This window comes from Piliocolobus tephrosceles, chromosome 15 (assembly GCF_002776525.5).
Source record: "Piliocolobus tephrosceles isolate RC106 chromosome 15, ASM277652v3, whole genome shotgun sequence".
Taxonomy (NCBI): domain Eukaryota; kingdom Metazoa; phylum Chordata; class Mammalia; order Primates; family Cercopithecidae; genus Piliocolobus; species Piliocolobus tephrosceles.
Window position 1 is genome coordinate 70,801,855 of NC_045448.1, and position 23,061 is coordinate 70,824,915.

At 46.2% G+C, this 23,061-nt stretch overlaps 1 protein-coding gene across 2 annotated transcripts in view; it reads right to left on the reverse strand.

The window, feature by feature from the left end:
• Positions 1-1,349: 1,349 nt before the first annotated feature.
• Positions 1,350-23,061, reverse strand: part of C15H2orf42 (chromosome 15 C2orf42 homolog) — a 41,195-nt gene continuing 19,483 nt past the window's right edge. For both annotated transcript variants that reach the window (XM_023223947.2, XM_023223948.2), the window contains exons 6-10: positions 20,718-20,822; positions 15,766-15,873; positions 15,318-15,418; positions 11,795-11,957; positions 1,350-2,030 (exon numbers count right to left, since the gene is read on the reverse strand). In XM_023223947.2, coding sequence (XP_023079715.1) covers positions 1,822-2,030; positions 11,795-11,957; positions 15,318-15,418; positions 15,766-15,873; positions 20,718-20,822 — 686 coding nt within the window. In that variant the 3' untranslated portion in view covers positions 1,350-1,821. The remainder of the gene's footprint in view (positions 2,031-11,794; positions 11,958-15,317; positions 15,419-15,765; positions 15,874-20,717; positions 20,823-23,061) is intronic.

Sequence of the window (23,061 nt, forward strand, 5' to 3'; positions counted from 1 at the left end):
AGGCGTGAGCCACTGTGCCTGGCATGCCTCATCTAGTTTTATCTTCTCCACACCTATCCAAACCCTTCCTCTCCTTTGAAGCCCAATTCAAATTCTAGGTCTCTGTGCACCTCCCTGGATTCTCAACAATTTCCCCCATTGTCTGACACACTTAGGAGCTGACACAAACCACCCCCTCAGTTATACAGGGTAGACAACACAATGTGGTTATTCCTTCTCTTTTAGGGGCATACCACCTCTCTTACCAAAAATGTCTCCCCCTCTGTTAGGCCAATCAGTGCCTTTTTATGGGGGTGGGAGGGGTTCTGCCTTTTGGATCAGAGAGTGGAGCAGTCAGTCCTGTTCCAGTGAGGAAGCCAACATTCAGGCACTTCAGGAGCCAGAATTCCTACCAGGAGGAGCTGCTCTGTGCTGAGATCAAATGAAGCCCCAGAGAGAGGCAGAAATGGGTCAGATGGACCCTAGCTCCACAGGTCCCGAGGCCCAGCCACATCAGCTCTAGCCCAGTACGGTTGTCTAGCTCGACTTTGGTGTCCACAAACCAGTCACAGAGTAGTTCACTAAGGAACAGGGCCATCTAAGTGTACCTAACTAGTATTTAAAGTTGTCAAGGGGTGGGGATGTGCAAATTAAGCAGCAAAAGATTATTATTCATGCCGATTTTGCCCAAGGTGGTTAACTGGCTTTCTGTCACTTGCAATTGAAAGTACCTGGTACAGCCGGGCGCAGTGGTTCACGCCTGTAATCCCAGCACTTTGGGAGGCTGAGGTGGGTGGATCACAAGGTCAGGAGTTCAAGACCAGCCCGGTCAACATAGTGAAACCCCATCTCTACTAAAAATACAAAAAAAAAAAAAAAAAACTAGCTGGGCGTAGTGGCGGGTGCCTGTAGTCTCAGCTACTTAGGAGGCTGAGGCAGGAGAATCGCTTGAATCTGGGAGGTGGAGGTTGCAGTGAGCTGAGATCACGCCACTGCACTCCAGCCTGGCTGCACTCCAGCCTGGCGACAGAGTGAGACTCCATCTCAAAAAACAAACAAAAACAAAGAAAGTACCTGGCACATAGTAGGCATGCAAGAAATGTTCATTCCCTTCTTTTCTCCTTAAAGATAGGCTTATACTTCTGAGTCTTTCAGTATCTCTAGTCTGTGATCATTGAACTCAGAAACAGCAATTGAATTTTACTGTTTGGAGAACATATAAAGATACAAATATTAAGTGAACAAGCTATTACAAGCATTAGTTTGAAATAGCAATATTCCCTTGATACCTGGATCTCTTTTTCCTGTATCACTATCAGTTAAATCCCACCCCCCAAAATTTATAATTTTATAAAAAGGTGACCATGATATAATTTGGAAAAACTAGTGACACTGTGCTTTGAGAACAGAATAAAGAGCATGGCTGGAACTCTGCCAAGATGGTCTTTAACATTCTGCCCTAGCCAGGGTGTTAACTTTCCAACACTGTTGGTGTATGGCTGAGTGCTGCAAATTTCTCAGATAATGAGCAAAAGGTTGAAATAAACGCTAAAGATGAGTCCATAAGAAGGAAAATAAGCTGGTTTTCTTTCTGTTCCTTTTAAAACTCTAGCCAGAAATACTGCCCAATGCATAATGAAGACTGTACACAGCAGCACCAACAAGGCTATTTACAAGAGATTTTCTTCAGCAGAATCCACTTGAAAGCACTGAGAATTTGCATCTTAGCTAAGAGCAGTTCACTAAGGAACAGGGCCATCTAAGTGCCTAACTAGTATTTAAAGTTGTCAAGGGGTGGGGATGTGCAAATTAAGCAGCAAAAGATTATTCTCTTGTTTTGCCTTAGGGGAAAGTGATAGTGGTCAGAGGGGCCAGTTCTAAGGGCTGGTCCAAGGCAGGCCGGTGGTCTTGGTACTCTGCCACATGCCCATTCCGGTGGTGGCCATACTCAAACTTGATCCGCAGCTCGCCAATCTTAGATTGGGGAAGGATATCTGGAATCCACTCGATGATGAAAGGTGTTGGCTCCTTTTGATCTGGGGAAGTGTTGCCTAAAGAGTAAAAAGGAGTATTAGTACACTTTAATAGGTGTTCCTAATTGCAAGAAAAAGTGTCTGGAATTGGAGCAGTCTGTTCAGCTTTCATAATCAGAAGGTGGAATGAGGTTTATAAATTCAGTGGTGACTGAGATATCAGATTTATTGATCATCATGAAGTTTTTGTTTTTGTTTTGTTTTTTTGAGACGGAGTCTCATTCTGTTGCCCAGGCTGGAGTGCAGTGGCGCGATCTCAGCTCACTGCAACCTTTGCCTCCAGGTTCAAGCAATTCTCCTCCCTCGGCCTCCTGAGTAGCTGGGATTACAGGCGTGTGCCACCACACCTGGCTAATTTTTTGTATTTTTAGTAGAGATGGGGTTTCACCCTGTTAGCCAGGTCTTGTGATCTGGTGATCTCCTGATCTTGTGATCCACCCGTCTCAGACTCCCAAGTGCTGGGATTACAGGCGTGAGTCACCACACCCAGCCATCATGAAGTTAAAACTATATATTTAGGCCAGGCATGGTAGCTGACACCTGTAATCTCAACAGTGTTGGAGGGCAAGGCGGGAGGACAGCTTGAGGCCAGGAGTTTAAGACCAGCCTATGCAACAAAGTGAGACCCTGTCTCTACAAAAAAATTAGCCAAGTGTGGTGAAATGTGCCGGTAGTCCCAACTACTTGGGAGACTGAGGTGGGAGGATTGCTTGAGCCCAGTAGTTCAATGCCAGCCTGGGCAATACAGTGAGACCCTATCTCAAAAAAACAAAGTAATATAAGAAAACAAGAAGGATGGGCCAGGGACAGTGGCTCATGCCTGTAATTCCAGCACTTTGGGAGGCTGAGGTGGGTGGATCACTTGAGGTCAGGAGTTCAAGACCAGCCTGACCAACATGGCAAAACCGTCTCTACTAAAAATACAAAAATTAGCCAGGTGTGGTGGCATGCTCCTGTAATCCCAGTTACTTGGGAGGGTAAGGCAGAAGAATCGCTTGAACCCAGAGGATGGAGGCTTCAGTAAGTTGAGATTGTACCACTGCACTCCAGCCTGGGCAACAGAGCAAGACTCTGCCTCAAAAAACACCCCCAAAAAACAAAAACACAAGAAGGATGGAGGAGAGGACCCTGATTAATAATGTATACACATTTTTCTCTCAGCACTACTTAACCTTTGACTTCATAAGCTAGTATTTTACTTTTTTTTTATTTTTTGTTTTTGTTTTTTGAGATGGAGTCTTGCTCTGTTGCCCAGGCTGGACTGCAGTGTTGCAATGTTGTTTCACTGCAACCTCCACTTCCTGGGTTCAGGTGATTCTTCGGCCTCAGCCTTCCAAGTAGCTGGGACTACAGGCACGCACCATCATGTCCAAATAATTTTTGTATTTTTAGTAGAGACAGGGTTTCACCATCTTGGTCAGGCAGGTCTCGAACTCCTGACCTCTGGTGATCCTTCCACCTCGGCCTCCCAAAGTGTGGGGATTACTGGCGTGAGCCACTGCGCCTGGCCTACATTTTACTTTTCACTTCACTGTGTTACTCTCTCTCCACTTTAGCCTAAATAGTCACCCCGTTTAAACTCCTTCCCTCTACTTCTTTTGGTCCTTTCTTTCCCACAAAGACTAAGATATCACTGATATGATGAGAAACAAAGCATCCATCCACCCTGGACTAACAACCTTATTGGCAGGGTATTTTGGTCTGTTTGGTTTCTTTTAGTCATAGAATATAAATATAAATGTTAGGTATTATCTAGCTCATGTTAGTCACAGACATTCTAGCTTCCATTTCAAATGATATCTAGAGTTGCTGCCAACTTTTCACTTAAATATCAATGAAGACATAGAAAAAGATGAAAACTCACAACTGATGAACACTAAGACCACTGGCAGCTTCTGGGAGGAAATATAAAACAGGTGGAGATGGATGGAAAGAAATCCACCCAGACTTTGGCCATAGCATATCCCATCTTTCCTTCATAAAGGGAGGCTATATGGAAAAAGGCAGGAAAATACTTTCTCTCTCTCACTGTTTGTGCCCTGGCTAGTACTTGTACACAAGCAGCAAATGAGCAGTGCCACTTCCTTTCCTTTAGAACATCTCACACACACCCCCTCCCCACTCATGTACCTGAATTCTTGATGACTGCAAAGGGGACTTGGGGGAGGGTAGGTGCATGGTTAAAGTTGAATAGCAGGGCTAGGTGCATTTGTGCACATCTGTAAACCCAGCACTTTGGGAGGCCAACCCGGGCAGATCATGAGGTCAGGAGTTCGAGACCAGCCTGATCAACATGGTGAAACTCTGTCTCTACTAAAAATACAAACATTAGCTGGGTGTGGTGGCACGCACCTGTAATCTCAGCTACTCAGAAAGCTGAGACAAAAGAATTGCTTGAACCTGGCAGGCAGAGGTTGCAGTGAGCTGAGATCGCACCACTGCGCTCCAGCCTAGGCAACAGAATAAGACGCCACCTCAAAAAAAAAAAAAAAGTGAATAGCAGTGGCAGAGTGTGTTCTGGAAAGTACAGTCTGCACTAGTAAAGCAATTTGGGTGGGAGAAAGAGGAGAAACCCTTGAAAACTGTATATGTAGGGAATCTTAGTTTTGTGTGTTTTTTCCTATATTCCATTATTAGCAATGAAGGAGGCAGAGATGTTCAGGAGATGCCACTGCGGTAGGAAAGAGAAATAATAGATATGAGAACTCTGCATCAGCGCCTCACATACAGTACAGATCTGAGAGGGAGCCAGCCATCACGCAGGAGTGATCCCAAGCAATCTGCCTGTTACCAAAATTTGAGTCTGGAAAGATCTTGCTTTTTTTTTTTTTTGAGACGGAGTCTCGCTCTGTCACCCAGGCTAGAGTGCAGTGGCAGTGGCTCGATCTCGGCTCACTGCAAGCCGCCTCCCAGGTTCACACCATTCTCCTGCCTCAGCCTCCCGAGTAGCTGGGACTACAGGCGCCCACCACCATGCCTGGCTAATTTTTTTTTGTATTTTTAGTAAAGACGGGGTTTCACCATGTTAGCCAGGAAGGTCTTGATTTCCTGACCTCGTGATCTGCCTGCCTTGGCCTCCCAAAGTCTGGACAGATCTTAATCTGTTCAGTAATAAGAAAAGAAAAGAACAGGAAGTTAAAAAAAAAAAAACTATATAAGGAAAAGGGAGTAAATAACTAGAAGAATTAAAGGAAGGGAAAGCAATGACTGATCTATCCAAAAGAAAATTTAAACAGCCGGGTGCAGTGGCTCACGCCTGGTAATCCCAGCACTTTGGGATGCCGAGGCGGGTGGATCACGAGGTCAGGAGTTCGAGACCAGCCTGGCCAAGGTGGTGAAACCCCGTCTTTACTAAAAATACAAAAATTATCTGGGCATAGTGATGGGCACCTGTAATCCCCAGCTACTCGGGAGGCTGAGGCAGGAGAATCGCTTGAACCCGGGAGGTGGAGGTTGCAGTGAGCTGAGATCGCGCCACTGTACTCCAGCCTGGGTGACAGAGCAAGACTCTGTCTCAAAAAAAAAACAACAGAAATTTCAGGGAACTGTTTAGCATCCACAAAAGAAAAAAGTAAGATCCAGCCTTTATGAAAATAAGGCCAGAATCATAAGGAAAGCCCAGACTGGGAAGAAAAGGCAGCTGGATGAGAGTAAAAGGAAGACAAACAAGAAAAGGCCAAATTTCAAGAACCACAAAGAGTAGAATTAAAATCTACATGGTCAGCTGGGCACAGTGGCTCATGCCTGTAACCCCAGCACTTTGGGAGGACCAGGGTGGAGGATTGCTTGAGGTCAGGAGTTCAAGACCAGCCTGGGCAACATAGCGAGACCCCCATCTCTGTAAGAAATTTTTACTAAAAAAAAAAAAAAAAAAATCTGACATGGTTCTAAAATATATTACAAACCCATAATAACCAAGAGTGTGGTACTGGCATGCATCCAGACAGATTAAAGGAACAAAACAGAAAGATTAGAAATAGACACAAATAGAACAGGAATTTAGTTAGCCTAAGATAAAGATGGCATTTGTAACTACTGAAATAAAAACAAATAAGTGTTTCGTATAATAAATGGTTTGTATCAACCAGATAACCATCTGGAAGAAAATAAAAGGTGGTGGAACCTTATCTATAACTTACATAAGTTACATCATGATAAATTCCAGAGAATCAAAGTTTTTCTTTTTTTTCTTTTTTTTTTTTTGAGACAAGGGCTTGCTGTGTCGCCCAGGCTGGAGTGTAGTGACACAACCATGGCTCACTGCAGCCTCGACCTCCAGGGCCCAAGCAACCCTCCCACCTCAGCCTCTGAAGTAGCTGGGACCACAGGCATGTACCACCATTCCTGGCTAATTTTTTTTTTTTTGAAAGTAAGTTTATTAAGAAAGTAAAGGAGGCTGGGCGTGGTGGCTCACACCTGTAATCCTAGCACTTTGGGAGGCCAAGGCGGGCAGATCACAAGGTCAAGAGATCAAAACCATCCTGGCCAACATGGTGAAACCCTGTCTCTACTAAAAATACAAAAATTAGCTGGGCATGGTGGCACGGGCCTGAAGTCCCAGCTACTCAGGAGGCTGAGGCAGGAGAATCGCTTTAACCCGGGAGGTGGAGGTTGCAGTAAGTCAAGATTGCACCACTGCACTCCAGCCTGATGACAGAGCAAGACTCCATCTCAGGCCAGGTGCGGTGGCTTACACCTGTAATCCCAGCACTTTGGGAGGCCGAGGCGGGCAGATCACGAGGTCAGGAGATCAAGACCATCCTGGCTAACATGGTGAAACCTCGTCTCTACTAAAAACACAAAAAAATTAGCTGGGTGTGGTGGTGGGCGCCTGTAGTCCCAGCTACTTGGGAGGCTGAGGTAGGAGAATGGAATGACGTGAACCCGGGAGGCAGAGCTTGCAGTGAGCTGAGATCGCGCCACTGCACTCCAGCCTGGGAGATAGAGCGACACTCCGTCTCAAAAAAAAAAAAAAAAAAAAGGTAAAGGAATAGAGAATGGCTACTTCATAGGCAGAGGAGCCCCCAGCTAATTTTAAAAATTCTTTTATAGAGATGGGGTCTCCCTGTGTTGCCCAGGTTGGTCTCAAACTCCTGGGTTCAAGCTATCCTCCACCCTCAGCCTCCCAACGTGCTGGGATTATAGGTGTGAGTCACTGTGCCCTGTCAGATCAAAGATTTAAACATAGACAAACTCAGGTTAAAGAATACTTTTGAGGCCGGGCGCGGTGGCTCAAGCCTGTAATCCCAGCACTTTGGGAGGCCGAGACGGGCGAATCACGAGGTCAGGAGATCGAGACCATCCTGGCTAACACTGTGAAACCCCGTCTCTACTAAAAAATACAAAAAACTAGCCGGGCGAGGTGGCGGGCGCCTGTAGTCCCAGCTACTCGGGAGGCTGAGGTAGGAGAATGGCGTAAACCCGGGAGGCGGAGCTTGCAGTGAGCTGAGATCCGGCCACTGCACTCCAGCCTGGGCGATAGAGCGAGACTCCATCTCAAAAAAAAAAAAAAAAAAAGAATACTTTTGAAAAATACAAAATTAGGCCGGGTATGGTGGCTCATGCCTGTAATCTCAGCACTTTGGGAGGCCGAGGCAGGTGGATCACCTGAGGTCAGAGTTCGAGAGCAGCCTGACCAATATGGTGAAACCCCATCTCTACTAAAAATACAAAAATTAGCTGGGTGTGGTGGTGGGTGCCTGTAGTTCCAGCTACTGGGGAGGCTGAGACAAGAGAATTGCTTGAACCTGGGAGGCAGAGGGTGCAGTGAGCCAAGGTCGCGTTTCTGCACTCCAGCCTGGGCGATAAAGCAAGACTCCATCTCAAAAAAAAAAAAAAAAAGAAAAGAAAGAAAAATTCAAAATTAAACACTAGTAGAACTAAACATAAGAATATGGTATCACTGGCTGGGTGCAGTGGCTCATGCCTATAACCCAGCACTTTGGGAGGCTGAGGTGGGCAGATCACCTGAGGTTGGGAGTTTGAGACCAGTCTGACCAATGTGGACAAACCCCCGTCTCTGCTAAAAATACAAAATTAGCTGGGCGTGGTGGCACATGCCTTGTAATCCCAGCTCTACGGGAGACTGAGGCAGGAGAATTGCTTGAACCTGGGAGGCAGAGGTTGCAGTGAGCCGACATTGCCCCATTGCACTCCAGCCTGGGCAATAAGAGTGAAACTCTGTCTCAAAAAAAAAAAAGAATATGGTATCACCTTCAAAAACTATGAGGACAAGGCAGAGAACATAGTCCATTTAGCAAAAAATAACACAGAAGACCAACTATATCAATTATAATAAATATAAAGAGGATAGACCAGGCCGGGCGCGGTGGCTCAAGCCTGTAATCCCAGCACTTTGGGGGGCCGAGACGGGCGGATCACGAGGTCAGGAGATCGAGACCATCCTGGCCAACACGGTGAAACCCCGTCTCTACTAAAAAATACAAAAAAACTAGCCGGGCGAGGTGGCGGGCGCCTGTACTCCCAGCTACTCCGGAGGCTGAGGCGGGAGAATGGCATAAACCCGGGAGGCGGAGCTTGCAGTGAGCTGAGATCCGGCCACTGCACTCCAGCCTGGGTGACAGAGCGAGACTCTGTCTCAAAAAAAAAAAAAAAAAAAAAAGGATAGACTATTAAAATTAGAAAAAGTCAAAACCAACTATATAATGTTGATAAAAGGTTCATCTAAGTTGGGCCTGGTGGTGAGTGCCTGTAGTCCCAGCTCCTTGGGAGGCCAAGTGGAAGGATCACTTGAACCCAGGAGTTCAAGGCTGTAGTGTACTATGATCACACCTAGAAATAGCCACTGCACTCCAGCCTGAGCAACATGGCAAGACCCGGTCTCTGAAAAAATATTCAATTAAAACAGTATCACAGAAAAGTTAAAACTAAATGGATGGCAAACATTAAAAAAATAAAAAACAGGCCAGGCATGGTGGCTTATGCCTGTAATCTCAGCACTTTGGGAGGCTGAGGCAGGAGGACTGCTTGAACCCAGGAGTTCAAGACCAGCCTGGGCAACAGAGTAAGACCTCGTCCCTACTAAAAATAAAAAGAAATTAGCCGGGAATGGTGACACATGCCTGTAGTCCCAGCTACTCAGGAGGCTGAGGTGGGAGGATCACTTGAGCCCAGGAGTTTGAGGCTGCAGTGAGCCATGACTGTGCCACTGCACTCCAGCCTGGGTAACAGGGCAAGACCCTATCTCAAAAAAATAAAAATAAAAATAAAAACATAAAAGAATAAAAAACAAAAGAAAGTTGGTGTCACTGTTGTAATACTGGACAAAGAATTTAGGGCAAAAGTTATTTTTACATTGATAACATACAATTTACATTAACAACATCTGGCAATAATTCTGATGTACCAACAACACTGCATTTAAAATAATTAAAGGCTTTTAGAAATATAAGAAGTCATTCAAGGAAATATAATTTTAGTAGAAAATAGTAAAATGACTCTTCTAGTCTTTGGCAGGTCAAAGAGATAACAGAGAGGACTTAAACACCAAAATAAAATGACTGATTTAAAAGGTATATATAGCCAGGCGCAGTGGCTCACGCCTGTAATCTACTGTAAACACGCCTGTAAAAACTATGAAGACAAGGCAGAGAACATAGTCCATTTAGCAAAAAATAACACAGAAGACCATATCAATTATAATAAATATAAAGAGGATAGACTAGGCCGGGCGTGGTGGCTCAAGCCTGTAATCCCAGCACTTTGGGGGGCCGAGATGGGCGGATCACAAGGTCAGGAGATCGAGACCATCCTGGCCAACACGGTGAAACCCCGTCTCTACTAAAAAATACAAAAAAACTAGCCGGGCGAGGTGGTGGGCGCCTGTAGTCCCAGCTACTCCGGAGGCTGAGGCAGGAGAATGGCGTGAACCCGGGAGGCGGAGCTTGCAGTGAGCCGAGATCTGGCTGGGTTCAAGTGATTCTCCTGCCTCAGCCTCCTGAGTAGCTCAGATTATAGGCGTATGCCACCACACCCAGCTAATTTTTGTATTTTTAGTAGATACGGGGTTTCGCCACGTTGGCCAGGCTGGTCTCAAATTTCTAACCTCAGGTGATCCACCCACCTCAGCCTCCCAAAGTGCTAATTTTTTGCATTTTAGTAGAGATGGGGTTTCACCATGTTGGCCAGGATGGTCTTGATCTCCTGACCTCGTGGTCTGCCCGCGTCGGCCTCCCAAAGTGCTGGGATTACAGGCATGAGCCACCACGCCCAGCCACACCTGGCTGATTTTTGTATTTTTAGTAGAGACAGGGTTTCACCATGTTGGCCAGGCTGGTCTGGAACTCCTGGCCTCAAGTAATCTACCCGCCTAGGCCTCCCAAAGTGCTGGGATTATAGGCATGAGCCACTGCGCTCGACCGAGTATTCCTTTTAAAAGCTACAAAAATAGTTCCAAGAAAATATTAGGAAAAATTTTAAAAGAGAAATTATTAATTTAAAACAAATTTAGGGCCGGGGCAGTGGCTCATGCCTGTAATCCTAGCACTTTGGGAGGCCAAGGTGGGCAGATTGCCTTAGCTCAGGAGTTCGAGATCAGCCTGGGCAACACAGTGAAACCCCGTCTCTACTAAAATACAAAAAGTTAGCCAGGCATGGCGGTAGGCGCCTGTAATCCCAGCTACTCAGGAGGCTGAGGCAGGGGAATCACTTGAACCTGGGAGGCGGAGGCTGTGGTGAGCCAAGATCATGCCACTGCACTCCAGCTTGGTGACAGAGCAAGACTCCCTCTCCAAAAAAAAATAAAAATTTAGAACTGATAAAAGCCAGTTATCTAATTTGGAAAACATCATAAAGCAGATGAAATTCAAGGACAGTCTAAAACTACAGACTTAGAACAGATTTTAATTTTTGTTCTTTAAGTAGAGTGGGGGTCTTGCTATATTGCCCAGGCTGGTCTTGAACTCCTAGCCTCAAGTGATCCTACTGCCTCAGCCCTCAAAGCTCTGGGATTACAGGCATGAGCCACTGTGCCCAGGCTTCATTTACTATTATCACTACTGGGACTTCATCAAGGGTACCAATTTAATACTAAGTATACGAAAACTAAGAGATTTCCATAACTGGCAATAACAAGTTAGAATCAGGATAGATATTTCACTCAAAAGAGCAGCAAAAAATATAATATTCACAAGAATTTGACAGAATAATTAAAAATTCTAAATTTCTTCTGGAAGAATAAATGCACAACTGAAGAAACAAAGGAGAGCCAATAGATAGATCACAAAGCTAAATTAGTTAAAACTACGGCTGGCATGCATTTATTCATTCAGCAAGTCTTTTTTTTTTTTTTGAGACTGAGTTCACTGTGTCGCCCACGATGGAGCGCAGTGGTTGAGATCTCTGCCTCCTGGGTTGCAACCTCTGCCTCCTGGGTTCAAGCGATTCCTGTGCCTCAGCCTCCCGAGTAGCTGAGACTACAGGCACGCGCCACTACGCCTGGCTGAGTTTTGTATTTTTGTGGTAGAGACGGGGTTTCACCAAGTTGGCCAGGCTGGTCTCAAAACTCCTAACGTCAAGCAATCCATCTGTCTCAGCCTCCCAAAGTGCTGGGATTATAGGCGTGAGCCACAGCACCTGGCCTGCAATTTTATTTTTGAAAACACTGGTTCAAATGAAACAAAATACCTTATCCCACGATTGTCTTTACAAGGTGAATGAATGTGTCTTCTTTGTTTAAGGTCAAGATCCAAAGCTTTGGACAGTGTACTATACTGTACACAAGCTGACACTCAAAGGAAGATACGCTTTTGAAGTTCACTTACCAACTTTGAGAAAAGTTTTTAGTTCCAAGGGTCGCAGCACTGGTTGTTTTTCTATACGACCGTAGGTTTCTGCTATGCTCTCTACTTCCACTTTAGGGCATTTAAACAGCTCATAAGTCCCATCTCGGTTCTGGATAAAGCTACGGGTGATTTCCAAGGGCATCTGGATACCAAGACATACCAAAAAAAAGGTGAGAGAGAAAACTTTCAAAATAGACCAATACCTGGATGACAACAAATCTTTTATTATTCCTTCTTTCTTGTTAAGTATATTCAAATGAATTACAACTTCCCTGTTTTTCAAGAAAATCCTGTCAACAAATCTGCCTTTTCTCCCTTACATCATTCATGGCTTTCCTTTTTTCTCTAAAATCTTAAATTTCCACCCCAGCCAAACCATATACCAGTTGAACCTCTAACATCTTCATGGGTACATGACTGTTGCTGGCACAGACCTGCTCTAAAATCAGTTTTATTCCTTACCCTACTGCTCTGCTAGCAGCATTCTTCTCTTAAATTCCTCTGTTCATACACCTACAGTTCACCTCACATCCTGTATGCTTCATACTGTCCTTGGGACTGAGCCAGGCAGAACTGGAACTGGATGCTGTGGTGACCCAAAGCAAATTACAAACTTCTCAGAGCCTGTTTTCTCATAGGCAAAATGCAGTTAATGCCAGGGCATGGCTGGGAGGTCAAATGAGGTGATGGAGGTAAGTAATGCCCAACAGTGAGAAGCTCTCTTCTCCCACATGCCTGCACCCTAGGTTGCTTCAGTGTCTCCCTAAATGTCATCGATTCCAGGCTAAAAGCTGCCTCTGTGACATCTGCATTTAAAGGAGTTCCTCAAGTACCTTTAATGCCAACACAGTCCTTTTCTAGGGTTCACTTTTTTTTTTTTTTTTTTAAAGAGGCAAGGTCACTGAGGGCGGTGGCTTGTGCCTATAATTCCAGAACTTTGGGAGGCCGAGGTAGGCAGATCACCTGAGGTCGGGAGTTTGAGACCAGCCTGACCAACATGGAGAAACTCCCTCTCTACTAAAAATACAAAATTAACCAGGCGTGGTGGCAGATGCCTGTAATCCTAGCTACTCGGGAGGCTGAGGCAGGAGAATCGCTTGAACCTGGGAGGCGGAGGTTGTGGTGAGCTGAGATCACGTGATTCCACTGCAGCCTGGGCCACAAGAATGAAAGTCCGTGTCAAAACAAAACAAAAAACAAAAAGTCAAAGTCTCACTTGGTTGCCCCTGCTGGAGTACAGTGGTACAATCATGGCTCACTGCAGCCTCCAACTCCCAGACTCAAGTGATCCTCTTGCTTCAGCTTCCTTAGTGGTTGGGACTATAGGCACACACCACCAGGCCTCACTTTTTCTTTTTTTCTTTCTTTTTGGAAATGGAATCTAGCTCTGTCACCCAGGCTGGAGTGCAGTGGCATGATCTTGGTTCACTGGCAACCTTTGCCTCCCAGGTTCAAGTGATTCTCCTGCCTCAGCCTCCCAAGTAGCTGGGATTATAGGAGCAAGCCACCATGCCTGGCTAATTTTTGTATTTTAGTAGAGACGTGTTTTCACCATGTTGGCCAAACTGGTCTAAAACTCCTGACCTCAGGTGCTGCGCCCACCTCGGCCTCCCAAAGTGCTTGGATTACAGGCATGAGCCACCTCGCCAGCCTCTTTTGCTTTCTTTCTTTTCTTTTTTTTTTTTTAAGAGTAGGGGCCTCGCTGGCCGGGTGCAGTGGCTCACGCCTATAAACCCAGCACTTTGGGAGGTCGAGGAGGGTGGATCACCTGAGGTCAGGAGTTTGGGACCAGCCTGGCCAAGATGGTGAAACCCTGTCTCTACTAAAAATACAAAAATTAGCCAGGCGTGGTGGTGTGCACCTGTAGTCCCAGCTACTCAGGAGGTTGAGGCATGAGAATTGCTTGAACCTGGAAGGTGGAGGTTACAGTGAGCCGAGATCGTGCCACTGCACTGCAGCCTGGGCAACAGAGCAAGAAACTCTGTCTCCAGAAAAAAAAAATAAAAACATAAAATGTCTAGTGTGGCTGGATGTGGCAGATTACACCTGTAATCACAGTACTTTGGGAGGCCAAGATGGGAGGACTGCTTGAACCCAGGAATTTGAGACCAGCCTGGGCAACACAGCAAGACCCCATCTTAAATATTTTTTCTTTTTAAATTAGTAGGGTGGGCCTGGTGGCTCATGCCTGTAATCCAGCACTTTGGGAGGCTGCAGCAGACAGAGTCCAGGAATTTGAGACCAGCCTGGGCAACACGGGGAAACCTCATCACTACAAAAATAGCTGGGCATGGTGGTGGCATGTGCCTGTAGTCCAAGCTACTCAGGAGGCTGAGATGGGAGGATCACTTGATCCCAAGAGGCAGAGTGAGCTGTGACTGCACCACTGTACTCCAGACTAGGCAACAGAGTAAGACCCTGTCCCAAAAAAACCAAAATACAAACAAAAAAGACCAAAAAAAAATTTTTTTTAAAGTGTCATTTCTCAGCCGGGCACAGTGGCTCATGCCTGTAATCCCAGCAGTTTGGGAGGATCATGAAGTCAGGAATTCGAGACCAGCCTGGCCTACATGGTCAAACCCTGTCTCTACTAAAAATATAAAAATTAGGCTGGGCGCAGTGGCTCAAGCCTGTAATTCCAGCACTTTGGGAGGCTGAGACAAGCGGATCACGGGGTCAGGAGATTGAGACCATCCTGGCTAGCACGGTGAAACCCCGTCTCTACTAAAAATACAAAAAAGTAGACAGGCATGGTGGTGGGTACCTGTAGTCTCAGCTACTTGGGAGGCTGAGGCAGGAGAATGGCATGAACCCAGGAGGCAGAGCTTGCAGTGAGCTGAGATCGCACCACTGCACTCCAGCCTGGGCGACACAGCGAGACTCCGTCTCAAAATAAAATAAAATAAAAATACAAAAACTAGCCGGGTATGGTGGCACGTGCCTGTAATCCCAGCTAGCTGGGGGGAATTGCTTGAACTCGGGAGGCAGAGGTTGCAGTGCGTCAAGATCGTGCCACTGCATTCCAGCCTGGGCGACAGAGCAAGACTCCATCTCAAACATAAAATAAAAAGGGTCATTTCTCTAATGAGAACAAAGCTGTAGTTTGGGGAGGAGGGTTTAATTGTGCTGGTACCACTGACTTCACAAATATTATATCATCTCAAATTATTTATATACTTTCTAGCTGCCTGACAGTCAAATCTAGGACTCATCATAAGTATTCGGGGATCATTATTTAATTTATAAGAAAAAATTGTGTTTTTTTATTCCAAAGGCAAAGAAAAAGTATATTGCAATTTAAGATACTTTTTTCAAGCCATAGGGAACACACATTAAAATCAGAGTCAGAACTATAAAGCCAGGGATATTTCTGAATAATCTCTTAGCATGAAAAAAAAGAAACTCTGGTGTAACTCAAGGAACCAGTGCAAATATACTCCCTGTACTTGCCTCCCTCTCTTCCCTTCACAACCCTCCCACTGTTATAGAAATAAACTCTCACCTCTGGGGTATCTAAGATTTGTTTAACTTGCAGGATATTAGTGATATGCCAAGTATATTTGGAAAAGGTTCCCAGTGGCAAGGCATCTTTCCGAACAAAAGCTTCAACGTGAAAAAAGGACAAAATTAGATTACCAAAAAATAACATTTTCTTTTATTGTATTTGTTACCTAGTTTCTAATACAGTACTATTATTTCCTTATAGATTCTCAGCACTTTTAAAAAGAAATTCTAGAGGCAAATATATAAAAGGGTTTGGCAGAAATGTGACAGATCAGTTGATATAGATAATTGATATGCTGATCATTGAAGGCTTTGTGCTCCAGACATATAAGTAGAAGTCCTAACTCTGAATACTCAATGGTGAGTATTCCACACAGATTTTTTCCAAGTGTAATTCTCTACATTCAAGATATCATCCATCACTATACCAAAGGGAAATCCTGTACCTGTGGTGGAATTGGGAAGCCGTTTTTTTGCACTTCCTATAGATATTCTCTGTTGCAGGGCATCAAAAAAGGACTGAGGAATGTGGAACACCAGTGGTTCTGGTTTGCCTATGGGAAACGAAGAAACAACTCATTTAAAGAAACTCAGAAGACTTTCTGATGTACAGGGAGAGGTGGAAGAAAAGGAATCAAGGGATGGTAATAACTAAAAATACCACTGAGATTTCTTTATACAGAGGCAAAAAGAAGGCTTTGATGTCATGACCTTTCTGGGCCAAGAACTATCACTAGTCCTACTCTTGATCCCTTGCAAACACAAAACACACAGTGTAGCCTGGGCAACAAAGGAAGACCCGGTATCTACAAAAAAAAAAAATACTTTTTTTGAGATGGAGTCTCACTCTGTTGCCCAGGCTGGAGTGCAATGGCATGATCTCAGCTCACTGCAACCTCTGCCTCCCAGGTTCAAGCAATCCTCCTGCCTCAGCCTCCTGAGTAGCTGGGACTACAGGCATGTGTCACCACACCTGACTAATTTTAATATTTTTAGTAGAGATGGGGTTTCACCATGTTGGCCAGGCAGGTCTAAACTTCTGACCTCGTGATCTGCCCACCTCGGCCTCCCAAAGTGCTGGGATTACAGGTGTGAGCCACCGTGCCTGGCCAAAAAAATTTTTTTTAATTAGCCAGGCGTGGTGGCATGCACCTGCTGTCCCAGCTACTTGGGAGGCTGAGGTGGGAGGATCAACTGAGTCGAGGAGGTTAAGGCTGCAGTAAGCTATGGTCATGCCACTGCACTCCAGCCTGGTCAACAGAGTGAGACCCTCCCTCAAAAAGGAAAAAAAAAAAGAAAAGAAAGGCCAGGCATGGTGACTCACACCTGAAATTCTAGCACTTTGGGAGGCCAAGGTGGGCGAATTACCTGAGATCAGCTTGGCCAACATGCTGAAATCCTATCTCTTTTTTTTTGAGATGGAGTCTTGCTCATCACCCAGGCTGGAGTGCAGTGGCACAATCTCGGCTCACTGCAAGCTCTGCCTCCCGGGTTCACGCCATTCTCCTGTCTCAGCCTCCCGAGTAGCTGGGACTATAGGCGCCTGCCAACGCGCCCGGCTAATTTTTTTTTTGTATTTTTAGCAGAGACGGGGTTTCACCATCTTAGCCAGGATGGTCTCGATCTCCTGACCTTGTGATCCACCCGCCTCGGCCTCCCAAAGTGCTGGGATTACAGGCGTGAGCCACCGCGCCCGGCCTGAAATCCTATCTCTACTAAAAAATACACACACACACACAAATTAGCTGGGAATGGTGGTGCGTGCCTGTAATTCCAGCTACTCAGGAGGTTGAGGCAGGAGAATCGCTTGAACCCAGGAGGCAGAGGTTGCAGTGAGCCAAGATCACGCCACTGCACTCCAGCCTGGGCAACAGAGCGAGACTCCATTGAAAAAAAAAGAAAAAATAAAATGAAAAAACAAACCAACACAGTAGACCCTTGTCATCCACCAGGTATAACATTTCAAATCTGCAATTTCAAAAAGACCAACACAGCACAGACTTTCCCCGTTAAAGGGTATGCGAAGTAAGATGGGATGAGAACAGTGAGGCTAAGGTGGACTGCCTCCACTTGATTCCCTCTTGCTCGCTATCCCCAGGTTCTTGCTATTTGCATTCATGTTTAAGCAAACTAACGACATGCTCTCTCACCCGATGGTCAGCACCATGAATGCTAAGGGACTACAAGTTAGGACACTGCTTACCCAGCAAGCATCTGTCTTTTTCCCTGAATATAACCTCAATACAGGCAAAATACTTGAAAGTACTTAACAAACCTTTTAAAGAAACTTGCGGCCAGGCACAGTGGCTCACGCCTATAATCCCAGCACTTTGGGAGGACGAGGTGGGTGGATCACCAGGTCAGGAGATTGAGACCATTCTGGCTAACACGGTGAAACCCCATCTCTACTAAAAATACAAAAAATTAGCCAGGCATGGTGGCACGCACCTGTAGTCCCAGCTACTTGGGAGGCTGAGGCAGGAGAATCGCTTGAACCCGGGAGGCGGAGGTTGCAGTGAGCCAAGATCATACCACTGCACTCCAGCCTGGGCAACAGAGCAAGACTTCATCTCAAAAAGAAAAAAAAACAAAGAAACTTGCCAGACATTAGGTCAACAAAAAGAGAGTTAAGGGCTGGGTGCGGTGGCACAAGCCTGTAATCCCAGCACTTTGGGAGGTCCAGGCAGGTGGATCAAGAGGTCAGGAGATCGAGACCATCCTGACTAACATGGTGAAACCCCATCTCTACTAAAAATACAAAAAATTAGCAAGGCGTGGTGGCAGGCGCCTGTAGTCCCAGCTACTTGGGAGGCTGAGGCAGAAGAATGGGGTGAACCTTGGAGGCGGAGCTTGCAGTGAGCTGAGATGGCGCCACTGTACTCCAGCCTGGGTGACAGAGCAAGACTCCATCTCAAAAAAAAAAAAAAAAAAAGAGAGTTAAGGGGAGGGGGTCTAGTGAGTTCAGAGTCTTCCTTAAAAATTCTTTCCAAACCAGGTGCAGTGGCTCACAACTGTAATTCCAACACTTTGGGAGGCCTAGGTGGGCAGATCACTTGAGGTCAGAAGTTCCAGACCAGCCTGGCCAACATGGTGAAACCCTATCTCTACTAAAAATACAAAAATTAGCCAGGAGTGGTGATGCATGCCTATAATCCCAGCTACTCAGGAGGCTGAAACACAAGAATCTCTTGAGCCTGGGAGGTGGAGGTTGTGAGCCAAGACTGTGCCACTGCACTCCAGCCTGTGTGACAGAGCAAGACTGTCTCAAAAAATAAAAAAGAATTAACTTAAAGAAGATTTCATAAAACACACACACTCATAGTCCAGGAGCGAGCTGATGGAAACTTAGACAAAGGTGGTAGTAATGGAGATGGTGAGACAGAGTAGAGGGTGGTACAGGAATGGGGTGGAAGAATGGGATGGAAGGGGGAATGGGATGGGATGGAAGAGGACGACAAGTGTTTAGCTTATAGTATTATCAATATTCTGTTTTCTGGGCTGGGCATGGTGGCTCACGCCTGTAATCCCAGCACTTTGGGAGGCCGAGGCAGGTGGATCACCTGAGGTCAGGAGTTCAAGACCAGCCTGGCTAACATGGCGAAACCTCATCTCTACTAAAAATACAAAAAATTGGCCGTGCATGGTGGTGCGCACCTGTAATGCCAGCTACTTGGGAGGCTGAGGCAGGAGATTCGCTTGAACCCAGGAGGTGGAGGTAATAGTGAGCCAAGATCACGCCACTGCACTCCAGCCTGGGCGACAAGAGATTCTCCTGCCTCAGCCTCCTGAGTAGCTGGGACTACAGGCCTGTGCCACCATGCCCAGCTAATAGAATACTTTTAAGGCAACAAGCAGAGACTGGTTAGATCTGAAAATGCTGACATTCCATGAGGCTATTAGAAATCACACCCAGGCCGGGCGTGGTGGCTCAAGCCTGTAATCCCAGCACTTTGGGAGGTCGAGACGGGCGGATCACGAGGTCAGGAGATCGAGACCATCCTGGCTAACATGGTGAAACCCCGTCTCTACTAAAAATAACAAAAAAAAAACTAGCCGGGCGAGATGGCAGGCGCCTGTAGTCCCAGCTACTCGGGAGGCTGAGGCAAGAGAATGGCGTTAACCCGGGAGGCGGAGCTTGCAGTGAGCTGAGATCCAGCCACTGCACTCCAGCCTGGGCAACAGAGCGAGACTCTGTCTCAAAAAAAAAAAAAAAAAAAAAAGAAATCACACCCAAATACAGCCTGTGTTCTCCAGTCTTCTTCAGCATGTTTATGTCTTTTTTTTTTTTTAGATGGAGTCTCGCCCTGTTGCCCAGGCTGGAGTGCAATGGTGCAATCTCAGCTCACTTCAACCTCCACCTCCCGGGCTCAAGCAATTCTCCCACCTCAGCCTCCCAGGTAGTTGGGACTACAGGCACCCACTATCGTGCCTGGCTAATTGTTTCCTATTTTTAGTAGAGACGGGGTTTCATCATGTTGGCCAGGCTGGTCTTAAACCCTTGACCTCGGGTGATCCACCCTCCTCGGCCTCCCAAAGTGCTGGGATTACAACTGTGAGCCACTGTGCCCGGCCAGCATGTTTAGTAATTCTCTATAACTATCTTAGTCTCATGTATTAGATTTTCATTTTTTCTTTTTTCCATACAGGGTCTCGCTTTGTCACCCAGGCTGGAGTGCAGCAGTGGCACTATTTTTTGTAGAGATGGGGTTTGCTATGTTGTGCAGGCTTAGATTTTCTCTCATCTTTTTTTCCCCTTGCTTTGATTTTAAGTTTGAGAGTTAGAACAGTTTTATAAAGCTTCGGTATCTCCCTCACCAAACACACACGCGCACACACACACACGCACATGAACTTGTGCGAGCAATCAGACTATCTGCCTTTACTTATTATTTGCTATGTTTTTTCTCTTCTGTCTCTAAATTATAATAATTTTGCTGTTCCTGAATTTTAATTATGTGATTGTTCTTTTCTTTTTTTTTTTTTTTTTTTTTTTTTGAGGCAGAGTCTCGCTCTGTCGCCGGGACTGGAGTGCAGTGGCCGGATCTCAGCTCACTGCAAGCTCCGCCTCCCGGGTTCCCACCATTCTCCTGCCTCAGCCTCCCGAGTAGCTGGGACTACAGGCGCCTGCCACCTCGCCCGGCTAGTTTTTGTATTTTTAGTAGAGACGGGGTTTCACCGTGTTAGCCAGGATGGTCTCGATCTCCTGACCTCGTGATCCGCCCGTCTCGGCCTCCCAAAGTGCTGGGTTCTTTTCTTTCAATTAGATTTCTACTTTCTTGTGGCCCAGTGCTCTCTGGACTGAAGTCCAATTACTTTTTCTATAAGAGTAGAATTACAGCACAATTACCTTAATTTCTCCTACTTTCAGTAAGAGCCCAGTTAGATGAACAATACTTACCATCAAACTGATAGTGCATGGTCTGATGGATGCGTTCTGTGACACTGGCCAGCCAGTCTTGGAAGGATAAAGTCACTTGTGCCTCATCTAACAGCTGACCACAGGCTAGGAAAAAAAACACACATACACATACACACTTCTTTAGTAACTTTTCTTACAAAATAAACAGCTAATTGAAGTGGCCGGGCGCGGTGGCTCAAACCTGTAATCCCAGCACTTTGGGAGGCCGAGACGGGTGGATCACAAGGTCAGGAGATCGAGACCATCCTGGCTAACCCGGTGAAACCCCGTCTCTACTAAAAAATACAAAAAAAAACTAGCCGGGCGAGGTGGCAGGCGCCTGTAGTCCCAGCTACTGGGGAGGCTGAGGCAAGAGAATGGCGTTAACCCGGGAGGCGGAGCTTGCAGTGAGCCAAGATCCGGCCACTGCACTCCAGCCTGGGCGACAGAGCGAGACTCCATCTCAAAAAAGAAAAAAAAATGTAAAAAACAAACAGCTAATTGAAGTTTGAAAAAGTTAAGAAGTTTTTTATTTTTATTTTTTTGAGACGGAGTTTCCCCCTTGTCTCCCAGGCTAGAGTGCAGTGGCGTGATCTCAGCTCACTGCAGTCTCTGTCTCCCAGGTTCAAGCGATTCTCCTGCCTCAGACTCCTGAGTAGCTGGGATTACAGGCACCCTCCACCACACCCGGCTAATTGTTGTATTTTTAGTGGAGATGGGGTTTCACCATGTTGGCCAGGCTGGTCTCCAACTCCTGACCTTGTGATCCACCCACCTCAGCCTCCCAAAGTGTAGGGATTACAGATGTGAGCCACCGTGCCCAGCCCCTACCTGTTTTTTATTTGTTGACAAGGCTTTGTCATGTTGCCCAGCTGGCTTCGAACTCCTGGGTTCAAGCAATCCACCCGTCTCAGCCTCCTGAAGTGCTGGGAGAAGTGTTAATAAGTTTGTCCAGAAAAAAAAAAAAACTTGAAGCTGAACTTCAAAGAAAGCCAATAAACTAAATGAAGTAAGATATACTGGGATTTTTTTTTTTTTTCAGACAGAGTCTCACTCTGTCACTCTGGCTGGGTGCACCCTCGGCCTCCCGGGTTTAAGCGATTCTCATGCCTCAGCCTCCTGAGGAGCTGGAACTACAGGTGCGTCACCATGCCCAGCCAATTTTGTTTTCTTTTTAATAGAGACAGAGTTTTTGCCATGTTGCCCAGGCTGGTCTCAAACTCTGGCCTCAAGTGATCTGCCCACCTTGGCCTCCCAAAGTGCTGGATTACAGGCATGAGTCACCTGAGGTCAGGAATTCAAGACCAGCCTGGCCAACATGGTGAAACCCCGTCTCTACTAAAAATACAAAAATTAGCTGGGTGTGGTGGCATGCGCTGTAATCACAGCTACTCTGGAGGCTGAGGTGGGAGAATTACTTGAACCTGGGAGGCGGAGGTTGCAGTGAACTGAGATCGCGCCACAGCACTCCAAGCCTGGAAAAGAGTGAGACTCTGTCTCAAAAAAAAAAAAAAAGAAAGAAAATACGAAATGAGAAGCAACACTAAACTGCATATTAAAGAATGGTCCTATATAATGACTGTTTTAGGATGGGCTTGGTTGCTCACGCCTGTAATCCCAGCACTTCGGGAGGTTGAGGCAGGAGGATCACTTGAGCTCACAAGTTTGAGACCAGCCTGGGTAACATGGCAAAAGCTTGTCTCCACCAAAAATACAAAAAATTAACCAGGTGAGGCCGGGTGCAGTGGCCCACGCCTGTAATCCCAGCTCTTTAGGAGGCCAAGGCGGGCAGATCACGAGGTCAGGAGATCGAGACCAGCCTGGCTAATACGGTGAAACTAAAAATACAAAAAATTAGCCAGGTGAGTTGGCGGGCGCCTATGGTCCCAGCTACTCAGGAGGCTGAGGCAGAAGAATGGCGTGAACCCAGGAGGCGGAGCTTACAGTGAGCCGAGATCGCGCCACTGTACTCCAGCCTGGGCGACAGAGCAAGACTCCGTCTCAAAAAAAAAAAAAATTTCCCAGGCATGGTGGTGCATGACTGTGGTCCCAACTACCTCTGGGAAGATTGCTTAAGCCCAGGAGGCAGAGGCTGCAGTGAGCCGAGATCACGCCTCTGCACTCCAGACTGGGTGATAGACTAAGACCCCATCTCAAGTAAAAATAAATAAATAAGTAAAAATAATGGCGTTTTAGAGATTTATAAATTAGTTCTATTTCTGATGAATATGTATCCATATGCCCCAGACCCTCTCAATGATGAACATATTGTTTCATGCCAAGGTTGAGCACAAATAGATTAAGACTGAGTGATGAACACACTGTGGGTTGCAATGATACCTTC